Here is a 25,381-nt window from a genome sequence, read left to right as displayed (position 1 = left end):
ACTACTGGGGTTGGTTCACCAAACTTGTCAGTCCATGCAATCCAAAGCCTTGACAATCTAGTTTTGCATTTAAACCACCTATCACGACCTCTGCAAAAGTCCTTTTGACCTTTGTTGCTTTGTGTTTGCTTACACTCTTCCAAGCTTCTCTTTGGGCATGTCTTTCTAGTTCTTTTTCCTCAAGCTTTCCATTTCTAAGAAAGTTTCAACCAATTTGAAATGCACCAATCTCTGCGATCAACGTAGATAATCTTCTTCTAGCTCCTCATCTTCTTCTCCTGGAATTCCCCCCACAAAGTTGCTTCAATGGAGGTCATGAGCCACACTGAGTAGAAAGCATGGTCAGCAAAAACCTCAAATCTTCCTAGGATTTCTTCAAGCTTTACTCCACTTGCTCTCATGGCTGGTGATCAAAGGTCTTCCAAAAAAACATCATCAAGTTTTGCTTTGCACAAGAAGGTAATCAATTGAAATAATTCTAACCTTCACGAATGGAAGGGTAGGCCAACAACCTTAACGGTTACCCCATCCTCCACTGAGAAATCCTTCACATTTATCTACTACTATTGTTTTAGGTTTAATTTAATAGTTTGTTTCTTTAATTACTAGTGATTGCATATAAATTTTAAGTATAATATTCACTTTAATTTTCTTATTATGATCATATTGGAAACTTCACATTGTTAAATTGCATATTGATATTTTGCATTAATATCTAATATAACAATTATTTATATGTTAATATTTACTAAGTAATGAGTCTAGTTACTTATTGCTTTATGCATAATTTTAATAGAAATTTTGATTATGTTACTACCTTTTTGTGTTCTAATGTTTGTGTAATGCATATTGCCTAATTTAATAGAAATTAAACGCAATTACTAGGAATATTTTATTAGAAATCAGAAATTTGCATATGCATATTACCTAATCCCTATTTAGGAATATTTAATCTCCAATACATTAGGGACGGGATTTATTTAATAGCTATATTAATTAGATTAACTATTTTCTAAATTAACATTTTATTTATTTGTTTTTGTTAATTTCTTGTCATTGCTGATTGGTTTTATTTTCAATAGAGAATGGCAAATGAAGAGGGGAATGTTAAACATAAGGCTCAACCAAAATGACCTTACATGGCAATATGCATATTTGCATGATTTAGAAGATAAAAATGCCATTTCATGCTCATTATGTGTTAAAGTTGTCAAATGAGGAATAAAAAGGATGAAACGACATTTGATTAAGAGATATGGGAATGTTACTAAATGCCCAAAACTACTACAAGTATTGCCAAAGAGATGTAGGTGTATATGTAGAAAAGTAGAAGAAAAAAACCATTAGATGATTCCATAGTTAAGATAATTGTGGGTCATAGGAGCAAATTGTATCTGAAAGGGAATCATACAATCAGAGTAATTTGCCTATAGCAGTAGGTATCTCCAATTCAAGTGTTAGGAGCACCTTTAACTTCAAATCCCCTTTTCCACCAAAAAAAAGGAAAAATATAAAAGGACCTACGGATGTTTTTGTGAGACCAAGTTTAGAAGAAGTTGTAGAAGAAAGGCATAAAGGATAACTAGTGCACACAAGCATAGAAAGTCACTTGAAAAGAAAAGAAAAACATAAATGAATATGTAACAAAGTGGTTTTATCAAGTTGAGGTTCCTTTTCAATATGGTGAAATAGAAAAGTTTTGAGATTACAAGCTATTATACAAATTGAGTCCGAATACAAGACTCCAAGTTACCATGAGTTACAAGAAATGGGAGGTTGAGAAAATGAAGCAGCTCTACAAGGAGTATTAAGCCTCTTGGAAAGCTTATGGTTGCACTATTATGCCTGATGGATGGACAAACAAGAGGCAAAGAAGTTTGATCAACTTTTAGTGAATGCTCTTAAAGGGATTTTTTTCTGAAATCAGTTGATGCATCAAATGAAGTCCATGACGCAACTTTTCTCTTTGAGATGATTGATAAAATTGGTGAGGAAATAAGAGAACATGTGGTGCAAGTGGTTACTAATAATCATTTTGCTTATATTGTTGCAAGCGATTTTTAAGGATGAAGAGGAAGAATTTATTTTGGACTTGTTGTGCTGCTCATTATTTAGACCTATTGTTGGAAGAGATTAGAGAATTGAGATCCACAAAAGGTTGTATCACCAAGGCAAGACAACTGCTTTTATTTGTAGGCATCATCTTCTCCCTTGTGTGCATGAGGGAAAATAACAAATGGGAGAGATTTTGTATGATGTGAGGTCACAAGGTTTGCCACCTCTGTTCTTACTTTACAAAGTTCTTTTTTACTTTTAAGGAACCCTTACATGTTTTATTTGTTGGTGATGTGTGGAATAAGAGTAAATGGGCTAACAAATTAGATGGACTAAGAGCATCAAACATGTTCTTTCTGTTGGATTTTGGAAAAATGTAAGAATTATTATTCTGGCTTCCCAACCAATTGTGAAGGTTTTATGCAATGAGTTTTTTATTATGCAATGCAACGAGAAAGGGAGAAAATAAAAGAAACTTTTGGTGGTAAAGAAATGAAGTTTAAAGTTAAAGTTGAATATAAAGCATCGTTGGGAAGTTTGAAATAGGCTTTCTAGATTGTATTGAGAGAATAGTGAGTGACATTGAAATTCAACACAAAACCTCTCATCAAATGGAAGAGTATACACATGCTTGTGGTGCTTTCTCTAACGAATTGGCAATTAAGCAATGAGTGTAAGACAATGGATTTATATAAGTACATTAACCCGACTAACCCGGCAAGAATACAGGTTAGACATGATCAGTTCAGGTCAATTATCAGCTTAAGAAAAATTATTTACAAACAACTCAAGAGCTAGAACTTTCTAGAATGATAGCATTTAAGAACATTCCAAAATAGCAACTAAAGACATTTGCATTAAGTATAAGGGCAAAATTGGCAAAGACAAGATATAAGATTCCAGAATATGGAGGTCCAAACACTATAAATAGGACCCCATACCCGTAGGGGGGCCCAGTTTTACTCTAATAATTCACCCATTAAACCCATTATGGGAGGGAAGCAACCCAAATTTCCTCCTACTCCTCTCTTTCTTCTCTCTCTGCAATCATTGTCATTCTCCTCTGAATCTTCAGAGCAGTGTTTTAAAACACAGAGGCGTGACGCGAGCACAGGGAGGCGTAAGCCTCAAGTATGTATTTTTTTTATAATTATAGTGGGTATATTAATAAAAAATAGATATTTTAAGCATAAAAACATATATAACACTAAAATAGGAAGAACAGAATCAACAGATTACATAACATGGCTGTGTGGCATAATTTATTCATGCAGCTCTGTTAAAGAAGGCTGAAACAAAACTACTAAAATCAAGAAAAAAAAGAAACAAAAGAAATGAATAACATAACTACTAAGTACTAACAGTTGAAGCTTATTGATCCAAAAAAAAAAACATTGCAGGCTTGCAGCTTTGTCACAGGTTCACAGCTGCCCAGGTTGGTCGGTTGGTCCAATAGCAACCTCTCTTCGATTGCAATTGAAAATAGAATAAAAAAAATAAGATCAAAACATCTGAGAAATTGCAGGTTGCTCGAAGAAGAAGAAAGAAGAAGAAGTTGCAGATTGCAAAGTGCGAAAGAAGAAGAAGAAGAAGAAGAAGAAGAAGAAAGGAAAAGAAAAAAAAAAACACATACCAGACCAGATTGCTCGAACTCGAAGTTGCAGGTTGAAAGTTGAAGCTGAGTAGAGACTTGTTCTTCGCACAGGTTTCACAGAGACAGAGTTCAAACTTCAGACTCAGTTCTCTCTTTCGAGAACTAAAGTTTGGGTTCGAAAGAAGGATATTTCCCCCTCTTTTACACTTAAAAAATAATTGTATACAATGGGGGCCATGATATAATCGTGGCCCCACCAATTAGAACATAAAAAACTTAAAACAAGTAATATGTTGAATGTATAAAAATGACACACGTGGGAGGCGTAAGCCTCTTTCCAAAGGCGTGCCAGAGGCGTACGCCTCCCTGGAAGCGTGTGCCTCTGTCCACACCTTTGTACATGAGGCATATGCCTCAATGGTCTGGACGCTTCTGTCATGCGCCTCCAGGCGTTTTGGGGGTGCCTTGCCTGGAGGTGTGCCTCCAGGCGTACGCCTCCCATGCCTTTTAAAACAATGCTTCAGAGTTAAACCACCACCATTGCCTTACCATATTCAATGGGTTTACAACAAGAAATGAAACAACCAAGTAATATAAGCTCTCTTCTCTTGAATCTTATATTTATTTATAAATAGTTTTTATTCTTTTTATTGTAAATTTATATTGTCTTATTTCATTTTTTTCTCTATTGTGGCATAGTTATGGTCATTGCACCCCAAAGCTTAGATGTATTGCATTATGCATATTAGGTCTTACATGCACATCTTCCGCTTGTGAGCCTAATTGGAGCATTTTTTAACAAGTAATTATACTAATACTATTATTTGTTAATTGATAGTTTTATAATAAAATTATGAAAGTTAAAATACTTTATTTTTATAATTTTCCTATTTTATTTGTTGTGAATGTAGATTTATACAAAAGAGGAAGAATAGGTGTGTCTAAAAGAGGTTCAAAGATCATGTATTTGTTCAATACAATCAACATCTTCAAGAAAGGTTCATGACAAAGGCAATTTGACCCCATTTGCTTTAATGATGTGGATGAAACTAGTGAATGGTTGATTAGAAAAGGCAAATCAAACAACTTAATTTATGAAAAGTGTGATCTTACATGGAGTCAAGTTGATGAAGCATCAAGCAAGGTTTAAAGTATCGATACAATACACACAATATCAGCAAGCCACCAATACTCAAAATATATAGGGTTTGGGATTTGGGGCATTTTCAAGGGGTAGGCAGGCCTAAAACCGACCCTCTAACCAATTTTAGGTAAAATGAAAAAATAAACTAAAACAATTAGTTTTATGGTATCGAAACACCCGATACATGTTCGTGTGTATTGGGTGTAAAACTATGGCATCAAGGGTATCCTAGGTGTCAAATAAACCAAGAAAAAAGTGGATATGGATGTGGAAATGTAGGGAAAGGTGCGAGTAGAGGTAGAGATGATCGTGGGAGAGTTGATGCTAGTAGACATGATAAAGGCAAAATTGTTGTTCAAGAAGAAGATTTAATGTGGGACAACAATATGGAAGATAATGAAGATGAAGAAGTGGAAGTTGATGTCAGTGATGATGATGACGATGGTAGTGATGATTGTGAGGATGATGATGTTGATTGTGGTATTAATGATGATAGTGCATTCAGTGGAGGGATTGCAAGTTCTTATTTCTTAGACACTCAAATCAATTAGAGAATAGAGATTTTTCTTTATGGATTTTATATGATAATGATATATTTAAATTTCATATTTTATCTTTTTGTGGAGATAATTTATATTTATTATATGTTTTAATTTAGATTTTTAATAATTAGATTACTAAATAGATGAGTTGGTATTGCCATTTTTATAACTTTGTATTTTTTGTTATGGTTTCATCTTATTGGTTTCTATATTAAATGCCTAGGTATCAAACTATCAACCAAGGCATGTGGTTGAATCCTTGAAGAATTAAGCAATAATAATTATGGATCTAGTGCTTATTCTATTTGTTTAATTTATTATCGATTCTTTTATTTTAATTTTTGTTAAAGACAAAATTATAAGGAACAGGATACTCAAGGTCAGTGCTCAACAATCATCCAAAAGGTATGAATTTATGAAATTAAATTACTTAACTTTTAGTATTCATTAGTTTTTTTAGTGTAGTTGCCATGTAGTTGGCCTTTGCTAGTATTAGTGACTGATTTCTTAATTACTTGGTTCTTCTATTGAAATCTTAGTTTAAATGTTCAAATTAATAATATCTAAATTATAAATATAATGACATTTTATGTTTTCATATAAATTTATACTCATTTGAACTTAAAAGTGTGGGAAATTAGTTTGGTTCACAAAACATTGAAACCATCCAATTAAATCACCTAAAAATATAGAAAGGCAATATAGAAGTGAATAGCTGTGATAAACATTGCAGAGTTAAGGGATTGATTTATGTATATCCAAGTAAATTGACTCTAACATAGACATAAAAATGGTTTCACTAGGAAGAAAACAGCATCTTGTGATTATTGCCTAGTTAACAGAAGTCGAACAAATTAAAAATTTTATTATTGACTTGAAGTTTGACTCATGCTGTTGTGGTGAGCAGTGTTTTTCACATGTCTTTTTTTATTGGAAACGGTAACTTTTTCATATAAGTCTTCTAGCCAATCATCACAACTACATGAACTTTTTATTGCCCTCTCCATTGGACATCATCGGTAAGTTGTAAAACCAATACGGACAAGGTAAGATATGATTCTTTCTGGCTCTAATGGCTCCTTTATGCGATGCTCAGGTTATATCAGGACTAAAAATTCTGTCTTCAAAACCTCACTCAGTACCTTGTCAGTCAAGATTGTTACATCTCCCAACTACAAAGTTTATGGAACATCAGATTTTAAGACTAACAAGTTCAAATTCAGTAAGGAGAATTGTTTTTCTATTTGTTACATTTTCTGATCAAAAACTTTATTAAACAATCAACAGAGAGAGAGAGAGAGAGAGAAAAGATACAAAATCAAAAGGGAGGAAAAAGGATATAATACACCCCAAAAATGTTTCATATCCATGCTTGTAACGAAAGGCCCCTAAAACAGCAAGCCAAACAGCACTAGGGGGAGTTACCTAGAAACTGTAATGGTAGCTTAAACACTATTTGCAAAAGATTTACATATACTCAACCATGGTAAACACATATTTTTCAATCAAACATTAGCTAACTACAACATTGCAAACCATAAAGGGCAAGAGAATAAATGCTCACTGGTAAAGCTTGAAGGACAAAAAGCAAATGTCCAAGGAAAATTGCATCCAAACTTGTTGGCCTAAATTAAAAGAAAGAGGCAGATAAGTTAATAATAATATGCTGGTTCGTTCCTAGTAATTGCACCTAAATGTCATAGAAAGAGACACAGGTCTACCTGTTTTCAAAGAAAAAGGTCTGCTCCCCCAATTTCGTTGACAGTGCTTCATAAGCAATGGTCGCCTTCCTATAGATCTGTCCATGGATGATATTTCACTATGTTCATTAGTCATTACTAAAGAGATCCTTGAGCCTAGAACCTCTTGTATGAGCTTTTTAGCAGTAGAATATCAACAGACCTAAATTATCTACAAAATAAGCCAAAAGAAAATGAAAGAAAAGCTGGACGCATGGGTGACAAAGAAAAATGAAGAAATAAGCAGTTGAAAGGACATTCATTACCTCTGCTTCCCTTCGCTCAGCATTGACTTTTGTTATCCCAAGTAGCTGCTTCACAGCATAAGTTTGCTTAAAGTAGAGAAGTTTTCCAATTGGCCACGGGAGGTCAGAATAATATATCTTATGTGCCACACTTCCATCAGATCCCAACCAGAGTTCGTACATTGCAGCATCTGCAAGCCACGAGCTTATTATGGCCATCCATTCTGCAATAGTATGACTTGGGATACAGTAATCCAGATCAACTATTCCATCTTCCTTTAGACTTTCAATAACTCCACTTTTCTCATTGTTGTAGGCCACATACTCACCACTCTCCACATAAGGTATTTGATCTAAAAAGAGTCAAAGCCAACATCACATGATAATGACAGAGATAAGAAGCAAAATCTGTCATTGGTGCCAGAGGTGCATTTGAACTTGAGAAAACAACCATCTGACATTTAGAAAGATAAAACATAAATGATGACACCATAAAGTATTCAAAAACCTAAGTGTTTCTGCTTTCTTGGGGACCCCAAAAGAGAACATTGAGCAAGTGAAGCCAATATCCTTTCTTTATTTCTGAAATATGTCTTTATAATTCAAATGAAAATGCACGAATATATCTTTTATGAAAGAAAAAAATGGCCATTACCCAAAATTGGTCCCAGATATATGGGGTCTTGGGAGGGGTGGACTGGATATGGACCTAACCTTTGGTATTTTTGCACTAAGTGGCCACTTTCAAACTCAAACACACACTCTCATGCTTGTGAGCCCAGCACCAAGCAATGGCCCCTCAATGTATGACCATGTCACTCAACTAATCAAAGATCAAAGATAGGTGAATAACTGAAAATATTGTTCAAACATTGAGAATTACTAATATAGATACGTTACATCAACCAATGATATGAGTTATGAACAGTGTTTTCATAAGTGTGACTAGTCAACCAACTAGTCACTTGAAGGCCATATTGAATAGTTGGTCTATCACCATCCGGTTCTTTCACCTATAGATCCTTTTTCACTTAATCAGATAAGCGATGAGAAAAATGACCTATAGGTGAAAGAACCGGATGGTGACGGGTTTCAAATTCTCCTATCCCTTTGACCCACATCTAAACATACCCTCTCCAAGCTTTGTAATAGACTTATGACACTATTCTTCATGATCATGAAGCCCTCTTTTGAGACCCAAATCCCAATTATGCTCAGAAGTTGCACTAGATAGATCCAGCCATCTAGGAAACAAGAGATAGGTTCCTCCCTATGGGTAGAAAGGGCATAAAGAGAGGGGAATCGTATCTTTAGTGGAAGGTTGCCTACCCAAACATGACCCCAAAATTTAACAAAATTCCCAGAACCAAGATTATACCTGATAAGTGGTAAAAAACAGAGGTAGAATATCACAAATAGATTTCTAAGGAGAAGCGCTTTTATCCCTAGCCAAAATTCTAGAGTCCCAACAATCTGTCGCAAATCCATAGATATTAACTCACCTTTGCCGACAACTTACCTCTTTCCAATGGTAATCTCCACAACCATTTCCCAACAAAGCCATGTTCCTCTCTTGGATATTCCCAAGGCTTATCCATGTTTCTTGCTTCTACTCACCACCTCCTAGCTTACCCTTTAATCATTCTCCCTTGGCTCCCACAAGAAATCCCTCATCAACTTCTCTAAGCTTATGCTTACCTCGACCGAATCTTAAATACTGACAAGTAGTAGACAGGTAGGTTGGCCAGAGTAGATTTAATCTAAGTGATTCTTCCTCCTAAAGACAAATAATTGTTCTTCCATGAGGCCAACCTCTTTGTGAACCATTCTACCACAGGGTCCCAGAAACTACTCCTCAAGTTATCACTTAAAGGTAAACCCAAATAAGACAAAGGCCATCAGGACACAAAACAGCCCAAAATACCTACATTCTCCATGATTTCCCTTTCCTCCAAATTCACCCCCACCAGGAAACTCTTATCCATCTTGATTTTCAGATTGGACATTCTTTCAAAAACTTGCACCACCATCCATAGGTTCATCACTTGGCTAATCACACCTTTTTCACAAAATAGAATCGTGTCATCAACAAATTGTAGGTGAGTAACCGGCACCTATTCTCTTCCAACCCTCCATCCCCTTATTAGACTTCTACAACCCACCCTTTCAATGAGTCTCCTGAAAGCATCAGCAATTAATGTGAATAGAAAGGGAGAAAGTGGGTCCCCTTGCCTAATCCCTCTTAAGGCTGGGAAATGATTTACCACTGTCCCATTGACCACAACTAAATAATGGCATGTCTTAATACATCCCAAAATCCATCTACACCATTTGTCGCCAAATCCAAAAGCATTCATGACATCCTTTAGAAATCCCCAGTCCACTAAATCATAGGCCTTTTTCCAAATCTAGCTTACAAATAACCCTTTCTTCCCATTTCTCTTCATATCCTCCAAACTTTCATTCGCAATTAGAATTTGATCAATTATTTACCTATCCTTAACAAAATCCCCTAGATACTGTGAAATTATGGATGGGAGAACAGCCCTGATTCTTAGAGAAAGTACCTTAGCAATTAATATATAAAGGCTATTAACAAAACTGATTGGTCTGAAATCTTTTGGATGCAAAGTGTCATCTTTTTTAGGGATCAAAGGTATGAAAGTTGAGTTCAAATCCAGATTAAGAACATCTCTTTCAAAAAAAATCCTCAAATACCTTTAACATGTTACCTTTTAATATCTCCCAACAATCTTGGTAGAATGCCATAGTAAAACCATTAGGGGCAAGTGCTTTAGCCCTATCAATAGGAAATATTGCATCCATTATCTCTTCATTTCAAACCTTCTCTTCATCCATCTCTAGGACTCCTTGGAAAGCTTAGACCACTTCAATCCATCAATCCAAATTCGGTCATTCAAGGGCTTCCTAAAGATTGATTTGAAATGATCCATTAAAAAGGTAACTCATGTGATAAGTTACATTTTGATAAGTAATTTACCAATCCATCAAAAAGGTAACTCATGTGATAACTGATAAGTTACCTTTTTGATAAGTAATTTACCATTAACCTACTAACAAGTAACAAGCCAAATGCCACCTGAAATTGCAAAATATGTATTGTCACATCCAACTCATCTCAAAATGTTTTGGCTCTAAAGCATTTCTCCATCATTCTAGCTTTGTATTCAGCCCATCTTTAGTTCTATGGATCAATAATACATATTCAGAAAACAACATGCACCATAGGACCCCCTCCTATAAATGTCTAGTTAGTTCATCCATAACTAATGCAAAAAGATATGCACTACTGTCAGCCCTTGATGATTAAAATTTTGTTTCATATCCTCTTCCTAAGTTCTCAGACTGGTTATTGTCCCTAAATACATATCCCTAATGACATTTTATTTGATAAGCATCCCTAATGATAATCAATATATCTACTTGAAGCCCGTGTTTCTTCAAAACCAACCAGATAAGTTCTCTGTGTATTATATCATATATTTTCTTATAAATATTCCATTACCACTTAAACCAATCACCACTTGCAAAAACTCCCTCTTACATACTTTTTCCCCAAACAAAGGTAGTGTTATTTTAATTGGTAGAAATTAATAGACCATTTTTCTTTTTGACATAGCACAACTATTTGACCATGATAGCACCCTGGCCTTGGCTTTCAAGAATATATATGAAAATTTATCTTTGTTCTAATCATATGCCAATGCCTAAGTCTGCAATATCCATCTCAACCCAAAAAAAAAAAATATTGCATCTTTTCCTGTCCTTGGAATGTTAATTAAAACAATAACATAGTGTAAAGTTGTTATTAAGTGCAACATCCCCTCCCAAAAAATCTATCACCCCCACCCTAATCTCATTGAATTGCAACTTCGATATTGGACCCATGTGGCACTGCTCAAGTGCTCATGTTATCAGAAATGGTGTAGATAGTACATGATTTTAACTATTTAAGTTCTCTTTTGTTTCTCCGCTTGACTAATTCTTGAATTTTGACAGCTCTTCCTCAGTTTTTACCCCTAAGGTTGTTCTCTCAATACATTCCCTTACCTTTCTTCTCATTCCATAAATCTTTACCTAAACAACAAGAGAGCATAAGACCAACCATGGTAAAACACTAGTGTCGCTGTCACTTAAGATGCCTCTAGGCCCAAAAGCTAGAATAGTTGTCACTTCTTTGGGTGTTTCTAGATCTTCTGGTTTGATTATAGAAATATATCTTTTCAACAATGAAGATACACACTTTCACAGTATCACTACCTTTTGAACAAACTAAAAGAATTATGGCACTGATATTGTCAGTAAATTACCCACAACAGCGAAGTATGCAGAAAATAAACGCCATTAAACTTAGTATCAAGGAATAGAGTACCAATAAATGACCCACATCCTCAGAACAATTAACTATGAAAAGGAAATCCACAAACCCTTGAAGCCAGAGGGCGAAACATGCAAGTGGTCCAGAGAAGGGATCTAAATCAAACAAGCACTAGCTTACTTACTCAACTTAACAGTAAACACCAAAAACTAATTACAGTTACCAGAAGAAACATCATTTAAAACCCTCAATGAAATAAATAAGAATACCATCCGAAATGGAAAGCACCCAAAAATGGAGCAAATGCCACAATCCAACAATCAAACGAACCAATATTACAATAAACACGTCCACTAACAATTGTAACCGATATTACAGTCTCTGATATAACAGAAATACCAATGCCAATCACCAGCTATAGAGCATTCAAAACAATACAAGCATAAACAAGTGAAATTTCATAGCTGAGATCGCAACAGAAGAAAACCGCTTAAAGGTGTTATCCTCCATCAATTAGAAAGAAAGTATGACAGAAACTGTACCTGAAGCAGGACAAACCGAAAAGATAGAAAAACAAAACAATTACCTGAATCAGGATGAATCAAATTGAAGCGCAAATCAAACGGCACGTTAGCTAATTTGAGGTATATGTAAACAGGCAAGCATGAGGGGCAAGCCGTTGGGAGACCAAAACAGGCTTTCCTTGCAACAAGAACAAGCTCTTTATCCTTCTCTACATCCATGTAGCGCTCTCCCCTTCTTCGCTTCTCTCAACGTCTGGATTTCTTTATCGAAAAAGACGACGGCGAAGTGATAAAATACCTAGAGCTTGAAGAGAGGCAGAAGTCTATATGGGAAAGAGTGGGAAATGAAGTAAGACGAAGAAAATCTATTTGGGGGATTTACAGAGGAAAATGAAATGGAGAATAAATGAGAAATGGTTTTTGCTGTTCGGAAGAAACCAGGAACAGCAGAAGGGTTCTATGTGGGTTTTGTCATCTTCAGCAGTCGCGCATGAGTCATTTCAGAGTCACCGCAAACAAGGAATTCGGATTTCGTCTTCACACCGTCCTCACAGTACTTCCAGCCGTGCATTGAGAACATCTCCGTCTCAATGCACGGTTGAAAGGGCTCTTAGGAGGTTGTGATGCGAAGACGGATTTCGGTCCCACACACTTGAACCCGTGCATCGAGAACATCTTCCATTATTAAAAAAACATAGGAGATATTCACAGTGCACGGCCGGGATTATTGTGAAGACAAGTAAAGCTAGAACTTGGCTCGCAAAGTGCTTCAGATTCACATTGAACCACCTATAAAAGAGGACGAGCAGGGTCCTAAGGAACTTAATGATCTCAAATGAAGATTCTACTATGGAATGTTAGAGGTGGTGGCAGAATCCATCTTAGAAGGCCAGTGTGTGTTGCTTAATGGAAACTAGAGTTAATCCAAATAGAGCAAAAAAAAGTGTTGCTTCCTTTAAGTTTGATAAATGCCATACTATTGATTTAATCTATTGGTTTTGCTGGAGGTCTTTGGTTATTATCGGACTCTTCCTCTTATTACTGTAACCTAATTGAAATGGAAATGGAGGGTTCTCAATATACATGGAAAAATAACAATACTAAAGAAAGGATTAATTGGGTTCTTTCAAATTCTGATTGGAGGTGTGAGTTTGATAATTGTAAAGTTTTAAATATGCCTTTTTTGTCATCAAACCACACCCCCTTGATTTTGGATACTAATTCTCTTTCCTCCAATGGCCCTAAACCTTTTAGATTTGAAGCCATGTGGTGCCTAGATCCTACTGTGAATGATGTGATTAAGAGAGCTTGGGATATTAATGTTAATGGCTCTAGGGCCTTTCAATTTTATAAAAATAAATAAATAAATAATTTAGTTAGAGAGCTTAAATATTGGAACAAGCACCATTTGGGGAATATTAGGAAAAGAAAGAAGAAATCCTTTCAAATCTTAAAATAGTTCAAGAGAATTTAGAGGAGGATCCAAATAATAGAAGTCTCGTTAATCATGAGAAAGCCCTCCATAAGCTCCTCAATAGTGTTCTTGCATGTGAGGAGATTTATTGGGCTCAAAATTCGATGGTCGAGTGGCTAAATCATGGGGACAAGAATAACAAATTATTTCATACTACTGCAATAATTCGCAGAAATAAAAGCAAAATCATAAGGATTAAGGAGGAGAATGGTAATTTGGTTAAGGAAATTGATGCTATTAAAGAATTATTCTGCAGAAATTTCGATAAGAGGTTCAAGTCTGAGGGTTCCATGGATGTAAACAATTTCATTGCAAATATTGAGTATTGTGCATCCGAAGATATGAACAGTAACCGTTGTAGGGAAGTTACTAATAAGGAGATTCACAATACCCTTTTATCTATGAAGGATATGAAAGCGCCTGGCCTTGATGGTCTTAATGTATTATTCTTTAAGAAGTCTTGGAATATTGTTGGGGATTCTATCTATAGTACTGTCAAAGCTTTTTTTTTTCCATTTGGGGAAAATGAATAGTAGCTTGAATAAAACTTTCATTACTCTCATCCCTAAATGTGATAATCCGGATAGAACTAATGATTTCAGGCTCATTAGTCTTTGTAATGTGATTTACAAAATCATTTCCAATATCTTGTTAATCGAATTAAACCGTTCTTTGATGATATTATTTCCCCATTCTATAATGCTTTCATCCCCAATAGGCAAATTATAGATAATATTCTTATTGCGCATGAAATGTTATACATTATGAGGAATTTGAAAGGCAAACATGGGATGCTACCTTGCAAAATTGACATGGAAAAGGCATATGATAGGTTGAAATGGGGTTTTATTAGAAAGGTTCTTAACAAATATGGGTTCCATACTAAGTGGATAAATTGGGTGTTGGAATGTATTAGTATGGTTTCATTCCAAATCCTTATAAATGGTTCTCCCTCTAGGTCCTTTAGTGCCAGTAAGGGCATTAGGCAGGGGGATCCCCTTTCTCCGTACATATTTGTGTTATGTGCTGAAGCCTTAACTAGCAAACTTAGCATGGGGGCTCATTGTGGTGAAAAGTCAATAGGGTGTAGAGCTTCTAGGGGGGTTCATCCATTCCCATCCTGTAATTGGTGGATGATTGTATTATCTTTGTTAAAGCGTCAATTTGGAATCTCTCGATTCCTTCGAAAATTAAAATTTTCCTTTTCCTTCTCTTAAATGACAAACTTCCCACTAAAAATAAACTTATTGTGAGGGGTTGTAGAATAGACCTAACATGTGTTCATTGTGGGGAAGAGGAGAATATTGATCACCTATTTGTTAAGTGTGAATCAGCGAAACAAATTTCGAATAGGTTGGTTAAAGTGTTACTAGTGCCGAGATCCCATGATGTTACTTTAAAGCAGTGGTGGTCTAGTTTAGGTAACCAGAATTGTTTTTTCAAGGATAAATTCATAAAAGAGAAAATAACTTGTTTTTATTGGTTCATTTGGAAGAACAAAAATGAAAAATGTTTTGGTGGTAAGTCCACTAATTCCCAAATAATCATTAATAGAGCATTAAGTTACTAGAACAAAATTAAAGAAACTATTTCGCACATCGAGCCAGTCTTGGAAGCAAGTTTAGTGGCTCAAACCTAAAGCTACTACATTAAAATAAACTTTGATGCTACATGTTCTAATAATGGAAGTTGTGCCATTGGATGCATTGCTAGGAATCGTCGGGGCAAAGTTCTTGAAACCAAGGCCCTTAGGATTGGATCAACGACGATTAACCTTGATGAAGCATGGGCAGCTTGGGTAAGTGTCTTGGAAGAGAGTTGAGTGACTCAAACCTAAACCCGACTACATTAAAATAAACTTTGATGCTACATGTTCTAATAATGGAAGTTGTGCCATTGGATGCATTGCTAGGAATCGTCAGGGCAAAGTTCTTGAAACCAAGGCCCTTAGGATTGGATCAACGACGATTAAGAATGTATAAAGGAAGCAAATCAAGCGGCAATAATTAGTTTCATTTGTGATGCTGATTTGAGGGGAAGTCTAAGTGAGTCTATTACAAATGAACCTGGCCCAATCCAGTCCAATGAATATTTTGGACCATTTTGGACTGGTGTAGAGACTGCCTAATCTGTTCAAATTCCTGCTAATTTAGATTGGTTTCAACTCAAACCTGGTCCATTGACACCTATGTTCTTTTTATCTTCTATCAATGGACCAATTATTGGCTCAATCCAACATAAATTCATTATAGACAGACCAGGTCCAATCCAATGTCATATTAATCCATCTAGTCTGTCCAAATTCAATGTCTTATTGACCCATCCAATCCGTCCAAATGGATTTTGATTTGGACGGAACCCAACCCAAAACCGGTCCATTGACACCCCCAGTTGAATCAGCCCTGTATGACATTTACTATACTAAATGTTTTTGTTTTGAAGCGGCCATGATAACAAGCAGGTTATACTAATTACTAACTACTAATAGTCCCTTTTTTTAATACAAATTCAAATTGAAGATACCGTTTTGCATCAAAAGTTCAAGGTATCAATACGTATCGGCCTGTTAAACAAACCCCTCTGAACCAGTTTTCGAAAAAAAAAAAATATATATATATATATATATATAACTTAAAAAATAATACTGATACAGGACGATACGCCCGGCTAAATAAGTACCGATACCAATCCCTCTGTGTCGATACTTTTGCTTCTCCTGTAAAACATGCCGCTGGACTAAAAAACGTCCCCCTAAAAAATATCCAAAAGGTATAATATTCATCAGGATAAATTCATACCTCAAAACTGCAATACCAATATATTATCCAAATTCTCGAGTAAATTCATGCGGATATCTAGACACTAAAATCAGGTAAAACAACTTGCTAACAATTTAGGGCATTGTATTGAAAGACAGACTAATCGAAGAGCGAGAATCCCATGTCGTCATCACTCTCTTCCTTCTCTTCCTTCTCCTCGGCTGGAGGTGCTTCAGCAGCTGCAGCACCGCCTCCAGAACTTGCTGCTGGAGCAGCTCCACCTCCAAAGAAAGCACCACCACCTCCACCACCAATAATCACCTATGCCAAATAAAAACGCAAATTACCTCCTTGAGAAGAAGGAAGTTGGATTGGAAACAAAAAGAAAACAACATCAATAAGAACTAAACAGAGCTTGCTTGTAGAAACCAATTACATAACATTCAGTTAGCCATTTATGTGAAGTAGTGCTATTTCCAAGCTATCGTTAACCTGAGCCAGCAGCAAATGCGAAAAGTGATAGCCAAACACGGTTCAGATTCAATGGACTTCCACCATTAGCAGAGATGCGTACTACTTACTATTTCTGAGAGATGTATTTCTAACCATACAAACAAAGACATTTTGGGTAAAGTCTCCAAAATAGTGCAAAGAGATTCTTGACATCATTCTTTTATGTCAGTTTTCTACAACTAAAATATTTTGGAAGTGGTACCCAACTAATGCACCAATGTTGTACATGCACAAATCACTACATGTTTGATCAAGATGTAACCTACTGTGATTATTGATTTCAACTGAACAAAATAAAAACACGGGGTTTCGCATATCAGCAAATGCTTTGACAGACTCTCTGGCTAAAGAAAGGGTTTCTCGGGTTTCTCTGTATTGGGCTAATCTATAGTTCTGTCTATTGACAAGAGATGGGTCTGTACTCATCCCAATGGGGAGGTTGCATATGGTGTCCCCTCCAAGGCGAACTCTACTCTCCTTTTTCTCTATAATAAAACTACTTTTTCATTCATAAAAACAAAAAGATAGAAATAAAAACAACTTGTCGACCTAATTTTTAAGATGAAGGCAAAATCAGGAGGCGAAACGAAAACCTAATTTATAAGGTAATTTAATGGTATATTGCTTCGGTAAATAACAAGGCAAAAACTATTAACATTTATACTAATTCACATAAAAATAAACCCCTGTTATCAGCTGCAAATAACCAGAAAAAGAAAAACTAACACTCCAACAAGTTGAGTAGATCGTATGTCTTAGGGCATTCTTTGATAAGTCATCATGTAAAGAATAGAGCTAGATGATGATTGACGCATCTGACTCGTGCCAACTTGGGTGGAGCTGAGAAAAGCTCCAAAGTTCCCTTCTCCATCCTTTGTCCATGATTAATGGGCCAAACATCAGTCCAAATGTCTCCACCATGATTATGGCTACGACTTTGTGTAGAAACTTTTCAGATTTAGAAAGTGATAGAAGTTTGTGCCAAACGTCACTTGGGAAAAACTCAAATAAATGATGACCAGTAAATACTGGTGAAGATGGTAAAGAAATACGGATGGATGGATGAATGTCTTAGCCTCTAAGGTATTGCTCTTATCCTTGGCCAAACAAATAGAATTACTCTTTACTGTAATCCAACCATTTTCTACAAGAACTCTTTACTGTTTTTAGCTTCAACAAAAGTTTGACTAGCAAATTAATATAACATAGTGGAACTACTCGATACTTGATGTAATTTGAAGAGTATTGAAGAAAATCCTTATTCTTTACAGATAGATAAACGGTGTTCTGTTTTTTTTTATCATTTTCAAAATGAAATCTGCATTCTTAATCGTCCGATTCATCGAATCATGCCCGCTTAAAAGGGCTTCCAGACGAAGGAAATGTAGAAAACGGATCTACGTGAACTGAAACTTAGCAAAAAAGAAGGAAATAAAGAAATAGTTTCCAACTACATTAATATAGATAAAGCAAAAATGTAGGCATGCAAGTAGAGAAAGGAATTTAAGCTTTACAGAAAACTCCAATGAGAACTAAGGCTATGTTTGGTTTCAAACCAAAAACAGCCTAAATGATCGATCAAAGCATCAAGTATACTTAGATCTTGGAACAATTAGCCGTAAGAGAAGAAGATTGAAATTAGAAAGCGTAATTACGAAAGCCTAATCTTTTACCTGAAAGACAGCGGAGGATGGAGTGATCAAGGAGAAGGAAGACTGAACTCCGCCAGAAGAGTCGCTCGAGAGAGCAGCTTGAACAAGTTTTCTCTGCAACTCATAGGTTGATCCAGCCGAGGCTTCAAGGTCACCGGAAAGCTGCTTTGCGTTCCATTCGGCGCCGGAGCTTTTGCAAACGAAAGTGAAGACTCCCATTTCTCCCTTGCCGAAACTTCTGAAACGCTTTCACAAACCCTAATAACACAAATGAGTAGGGAATTGAAAATTGATTCCGTCGTCTTTTTTATAATCTAGTGCAAAACCCTAACCCTACCGGTTATAAAACACGCGGACCAATTTGTCCCCCTTGCTTTTAAAATATTACAACGGAAATCTTCGCTTTAACCAAAGGGGTGGATGCGAATTTTTTTGGGTAAATTATAAAGATACCCCTGTACTATAGGGTCTGTCATAAAGACCCCCTGTACTTTCTTTTGCGACAAAATCACCCGTACTATGATGTGAGACAAAGATCCCCTTTCATTGAAATCTACCATTGCAATATTTTTCCCCATATTATCCTTGTAATAACTATTCAGAGAAAAATACTGTTCATCTTCCTCGATCTCACGACTCTCTCTCCCCCGATCTCTCTTCTTCCCCTTCCCCTTCCCCTTTCTCTCATCCCTTTTCTTCTACCCGATATCAAGGAGAATAAACTCTGCATAATAACTATTCAGAGAAAAATACTGTTCATCTTCCTCGATCTCACGACTCTCTCTCCCCCGATCTCTCTTCTTCCCCTTCCCCTTCCCCTTTCTCTCATCCCTTTTCTTCTACCCGATATCAAGGAGAATAAACTCTGCATAAGATCACTACGAGCTAGCAGTTGTACGGTCAAAACATACAGATTTGGATGTACTTTTAGTTTTTCCACAATTGCACTCCATACGTACTCAACAATGATAGCAACCAAATAAGCAGGGTCTCCAGCAATCTCTTCCTCAACGAGAGCAAATACAGAATTGTACATTTCATAAGGTGAAATTGCCGCAGAAGGAATTTGTGACTCCACATAAGCATTAGAGTCAAATCGACCTCAGGTTCATATGTGAACAAATCCATCCCACTAGTTTTCACAATTACAACATTGCAAGTTGGACAATTTGTCCAAAAAACACCTAGTATGCTCTCAGACTCCAACCTACATCTATGAATCAGAGCCTCCCCAGTTTCTCTGTTCTTGAACTGAACCTCGTGATTTTATTGTCTTTAAGCTTTATAATTCCGAATATCTTTTGTGGAAAGACAATTTAAGCTCTATCTTGAGCAAATGCAGAAAATCCAATTCCACAATACTTCATTGGAAAAACATCCACTCCATACCCCCAGTTCATTCAAATTTCATAGAGAAATTGGAGGAGTATCTTCTTTTGTTGTAGTTCCACCTCTTCATTAGTCATTACCACACATGGAAAGATTCAGAACCAGAGTATCCTCCTATCTCCACTCTTCTCCTCCTCCTGCTCCTCACCTTCTCCTTTGTTGCTGCTTCTAACTACTCACCCATCAAAACCATCATAATCCTTGTCCTCGAGAACCGGTCCTATGATCACATGCTCGGATGGATGAATAAATCTGTCAATCCATCAAACAATGGAGTAACAGGCAAGGAATGCAACCCTGTGTCAACTAAAACCCCATAGTCCCAATCAATCTGCTTTATCGATGATGCCAAGTTTGTTGATCCGGATCCTAGACACTCATTCGAGGCTATCCAAGAACAGGTCCTTGGATCTAGCCTCATTCCTTCTATGTCAAAGATTTGTCGAACAAGCTCTGACAATGTCTTCCAATCTCTCAGACACCGTGATGAAAGGATTCAAACTTGAATCTATACCCATATACGCCTCCTTGGTGCGTGAATTCTCCGTCTTTGATTGATGGTTCTCTTTGATTCCTAGGCCAACCCAACCAAGCATGCTCTTCGTCTACTCTGCAACATCTCACGGTTCAACCAGCCATGTCAAGAAGCAAATAGCTACATGCTACCCATAGAAGACCATCTTTGACTCTCTCCATGAGAATGGATTGGACTTTGTTATTTACTTCCAAAACACCCCCACCACTCTCTTCTATAGGAATTTGGGAAAATTGAAATACATATTCAACTTCCATCAATTCGATTTAAAGTTCAAGAAGCATGCCAGAGAAGGGAAGTTGCCCAGCTTAACCGTGATCGAGCCGAGGTATTTCGATCTCAAAGGGTTACCAGCCAATGGCGACCACCCTTCTCACGATGTCGCAAATGGGTAGAAGTTAGCGAAGGAGGTTTACGAGACCTTAAGATCGAGTCCTCAATGGAACCAGACCCTTTTGGTGATTACCTATGAAGAGCACAATGGGTTCTTCGATCATGTAAACAATAGGTTAAATAGGGTTGGGAGAGAGAAATAATGAGAGAGGATGGTGAGGGAGGCCATGACAGTTCATTTCGGAGAGTTAGGAGAGAGAAAGAATGAGAGAGGACGGTGAGGGAGGGGACAAGAAGAGAAGAAAGGGAAAACAATAGGTTAAATAGGTTTTAAGAGAAAGGGGAAAAAAATAAAAAAGTTTAGGGGGGTATTTTGGTAATTTAACGCATGTTGTCATCTGATTTAACGGTCAAGGGGGGTCTTTGTTTCACGATCATAGTACAGGGGGTCTTTGTCACAAAATAAAGTACAGGGGGGTCTTTGTCACAAACCCCATAGTAAAGGGGGGTCTTTGTAGTTTATCCTTTTTTTGATAAATCTAGAAGGGGCTACACAAGATTGGGGGTCGTATGTCCCCAATAATCACTAAAACAAATAAAAAAGAGCGACCAAGGAAGGTCATTAAGGTTATAGAAGACAAACCTGTTTATTACAGAAAGAACTTCGTGAGTCAAATAATCTCCCAACTCCCAGCATCCTTGAATAATCCTTTTAAGTCTCCACGGATCAAGTTGATGTTGCAGACTTTGAATCACCAGCTTTGAGTCACCTTCGATAATAATAGTTTGATCCATGAAATTCATTGCCATGTTGTGAGCTTCCCATGTTGCCTAAGCCTCAACCAAATTGATGGTAGTAAGACCAAGGAAATAAGCTTTAAGATCCACTACCGCCCCTAAGTGATTCCTAGCTATGTAGGTTGTCGAGCACACCTCTCCACCAATAAAAGAGGCATCAAAATTAATCTTAATAGCACCAAACTCAAGGGGTGCCAAGGGATCAGATCCCACGACTTGGAGTAGCTTTCATTTTCTTTCCCCATGGTATTAATTACAAATTCTATTTGGGCCTCAATCATTCTTTTAATGACAACTTAAAGGGGGTCGATTGTTTCTATTCTTCCATAGGTGCCAAAGGATAAAAACACATTTTTCTTGGCAATTGTCTTCACTTGCTTTATCATTATAACAAATCTTGGAGCGCCAATCTTTTAGAGAGGTGTGTGTACCATTTGGTTTCTCAAGAGGAGAAAGGAATTGCCATGTTTGCTTTGTAAAATTGCAATTTTTGAAAATATGCTTCAAATCCTCCTCTTCCCCACATATGCTACAACAACCATCCACATTCATACCTCTTCTTCTTAGCATCGATTTTGATGGGAGTCTGTTATTTAGAAGAAGAAATAAAAATACTTTTAACTTTGGGGGAACTTAAAGCTTATTCGTTTGCTCTAAAGTCTGACATATAAAAGTGCAATAGTTACATTAAGAGGTATATTGGTTTTGGTGAATTTTTCTTTCCTCTTAACTCTAAATTCAGAGAATGTTGTTCTGAATTCTGAAAAATTATCAAATATCCATTTTGTCCCCATATATGAGAGTTTTTGTTTATCTTTTGAGGGGTATCATTGGAAAATAAAAAGTTGTATAATTGCACTTTAAGAGATAAGAGATAAGAGGAAATGAACAACCATTTTTCTCTTAAAGTTAAACGATTCTTCTTAAGAGATAAGAGTTAAGAGGAAACGAACATGCCCTTAATTCTCCAAACGCCTACATTCCAATTAAAGTTATCTCTTGAGCCCATCGAACCACACTTTAAATTGTGGGCAGTTTTTAATGAAAAGGTACCCTTGGAATTAGGACTCCCAAATAAGATTATCCTCTTTCGGCCCCATTGAGATAAATATTGTTTTAATCCTATTCCAAATGTTCCTTGGGGCTATGTTTTTAATTCTAATTTCATTCCATATATTGGTCCACCACATCCACAACTAGCAGATTTTCATTATCAATCATTTCTTTGTTCACCATTTCCTCTATAGGTCTATCATCCATCCATCTATCCTTCCAAAACCTTACTAATTTTCCATTTCCAATCTCCCATCTAATGCCCTTTTTAAGTAATTCCCTTGCTTTTAAGATTCCTCTCCAAGCCCATGATATTCCTTTTCTCCTTGGTGCTCCATAAATATTCTTTGGTATGATATCTACCCTTAATCACTTTAACCCATAGATTGTTTTCATCATTTAGAATTTTTCCACCCAAGTTTGGCCAAGATAGCTTCATTGACCCAACTTAAGTTCTTTAAGCTCATCCCACCCCTCTTTTTAGGGGTTCAAACACGATTCCACTTGATGAGGTGATTTTGCTTTTTGTCATTTGAATTGGTCCAAAGGAAATTTCTTTGAGATCTTTCAATATCCATTATTATGTTTTTCTGAAAGCTTGAAAGAGCGCATTTAAAATTGGGGCATTGTATTAGTCATGGAATTTATGAGGGTGAGTCTACCCACCGTAGAGAGGGTATTCTTTTTCCACTTGTTTATTTTTTTGTCAATTTTCTCCTTTAAGTCCTCGAAAGTTTTTTTTTTTTTTATACTCTCCCATTTACGATAGGATCTCCTAGATAGCAGCCCCAATTGTCTTGGATGGGAATACTTAACACACAAGCCAAAATCTTTTGGAGCCTTTTGGGAATGTTCTTTGAGAAATGCACTGTAGATTTAGCAAAATTTGAAAGTTTTTCTTTAATTTTTAGGCGAATAGGAATCTTGGGTCCCTTCTTTGAGGCTTTGCACCCAATGGGATTACCTTTCTCAGTTGATTCCTTTTCACTTTCTTTTTTTTTGCAAGAGCTTTAGCACATAACACAAAAATGTAAGGGGAGAGAGGGTCACTTGTCTAATTCCCCTAGATGGAGAGAATTCCTTAGATGAGCTCTCATTAATTATAATCTTGGGTCCCTTCATGGAATCCAAATTTTCACATATTATCATTAATTTGTCTATTTTGGGACAAAAGCGCTCTGGTATGGAGAAATAATCTTATCCAAAAAAGGTTTAACTTTGCTAACCAAAATTTTTGATATAATTTTGTGAATGATATTACAAAGGTTAATTGGCCGGTTAACATTTTCAGGGTTTTTATTTTTTGGGATTAGCACAATAAATGTTATGTTTAAAATTGGGCATAGCTTCCCCAATGAAAGAAGACTTTGACCACCTTACAAATTGAATTGAACCTTTGGTAGTATTCCAGAATTTTTTGTAAAATAGGGCATTTAGCCCATTAGGGCATGGGGATTTGAGGCCCTTAACAGATTGGAGGGTTTCGAAAATTTCCTCATCCGAGACTTCCTTACAAATATTATGGTTTTGTTCATCTGTGATGCAACAACCAATTTCACTGATAAATTCATCGATTTCACTAGTTCCATCGGTCTGGAATCTTAGCTCAAAGTTGTCACCAGGTTCCTCTAACCTTTGCTCATTGTTCAACTTTACATAAACAATTCTGTTTTTATCTTTTTTTTTTATTTAATGGAAGCTATAGTGTGAAAAAACCTATTATTTTTGTCTCCCAAGTTAATCCGGTCGATCCTTGATTTCTACTCCCGGTATGCTTCTTCGCGAGTAAGGATGTTGTTTAATTGTTTCTGGAGAGCTAATTCCAAGTTTATGATAGTTTTATTGCTCTTGTTCTTGGTCATGTTCTTCTGTACTTCCTAGAGATGTAGGAAGAGGGCTTGGAAAAAGAGGAAGATTTTACTGGATTATAGTGACACATACAGTCTTGTGGGGTATTTGGGAAGAAAGGAACATTAGAACCTTTGAAAATAAAGCTAGAAATATTAAAGATCTAACTTCACACATCTCTGCAATCTTTGGGTAATTAACTCTGAAGTGTTCAAGGGGCTCTCCCTAAATGATCTCTAGAGAAACCTACCAGAAATCCTACACTCTTCTCCAACTTCTGAGTGAACTATAAGACAAGCTCCTAGAGAAGAAAGAGAAATGATTCTAAACTTTGACAGTAGCGCCCAAGGTCCCACAGGTCAAGCAGGAATTAGGGGTGTAATCCAAGGGGAAAGGGGGAATATTTGTTGGGCTTACAGTGGTCCGATTGGGAGGGCTGATGCCACAAAGGTTGAGGTTTTGGCAGCACTCACAGGTATTCGCCTCGCCAAGCAGCTAGGATTATCCTCCTTAACAATTAAAGGGGATTTTGCAAATGTTATAGCTTGGTTACAGGATAAGGGAGGGCCTTGGAGATTAGCCCACTTTTTAGCTAAAGCCAGGGACATCCTAGACTCTATGAATGTGAAGTTGATCTGGATTTCTTGGGAGCAAAATTCTGTTGCTGATTTCTTAGCAAAATCAGGGGTTTCTAGAGATTTCTTGTTTAGTGACAGTTGTTTGTCTTTGTAAGCTGGCCAAGCCTCTCTCTTGGCTTCAGTACATCCTCTCATGTACTTCTGTTTATTTCTTCTTTAATAAAAAGTTACCTTTGATTCAAAAAAAAAAAAAAGACGTAGGAAGAT

At 36.5% G+C, this 25,381-nt stretch overlaps 2 protein-coding genes and 1 pseudogene across 3 annotated transcripts in view; 1 reads left to right on the top strand and 2 right to left on the bottom strand.

Annotated features, from left to right (window-relative positions):
- LOC104599164 (metaxin-like protein) overlaps nt 1-12,746 on the bottom strand; it is a 28,669-nt gene extending 15,923 nt beyond the window's left edge. Inside the window, exons 1-4 of one of the 2 annotated variants that reach the window (XM_010261576.3) lie at nt 12,245-12,746; nt 7,341-7,672; nt 7,057-7,133; nt 6,900-6,960 (exon numbers count right to left, since the gene is read on the bottom strand). In XM_010261576.3, the coding sequence (XP_010259878.1) occupies nt 6,900-6,960; nt 7,057-7,133; nt 7,341-7,672; nt 12,245-12,401 (627 nt within the window). In that variant the 5' untranslated portion in view covers nt 12,402-12,746. The remainder of the gene's footprint in view (nt 1-6,899; nt 6,961-7,056; nt 7,134-7,340; nt 7,673-12,244) is intronic. The other variant, XM_019198083.2, reaches the window with a different exon arrangement.
- Nucleotides 12,747-16,451: 3,705 nt separating this feature from the next.
- Nucleotides 16,452-18,886, bottom strand: LOC104599163 (large ribosomal subunit protein P3y-like). The gene is made up of 2 exons (XM_010261574.3): nt 18,602-18,886; nt 16,452-16,736 (listed from the first exon to the last, which is right to left on the bottom strand). The coding sequence occupies exons 1-2, from the start codon at nt 18,797-18,799 to the stop codon at nt 16,575-16,577; spliced, it is 360 nt and encodes a 119-aa protein (XP_010259876.1). The 5' UTR covers nt 18,800-18,886; the 3' UTR covers nt 16,452-16,574.
- Nucleotides 18,887-19,795: 909 nt separating this feature from the next.
- On the top strand, nt 19,796-21,172 carry LOC104599367 (non-specific phospholipase C6 pseudogene; annotated as a pseudogene).
- The last annotated feature ends 4,209 nt before the right edge of the window (nt 21,173-25,381 follow it).

Source organism: Nelumbo nucifera, chromosome 2 (assembly GCF_055504915.1).
Source record: "Nelumbo nucifera cultivar China Antique chromosome 2, China Antique-T2T, whole genome shotgun sequence".
NCBI lineage: Eukaryota > Viridiplantae > Streptophyta > Magnoliopsida > Proteales > Nelumbonaceae > Nelumbo > Nelumbo nucifera.
Note: the sequence above shows the minus strand (reverse complement) of the source record. Positions and strands in the feature narration are given on the sequence as shown.

Bases quoted from the DNA above. Each gene is read 5' to 3' on its own strand.
- LOC104599163 (XM_010261574.3), bottom strand. From the start codon at position 18,799: ATGGGAGTCTTCACTTTCGTTTGCAAAAGCTCCGGCGCCGAATGGAAC. The intron at 16,737-18,601 runs GTAAAAGATTAG...TATTTGGCATAG, and splicing joins CATCCTCCGCTGTCTTTCAG to GTGATTATTGGTGGTGGAGG.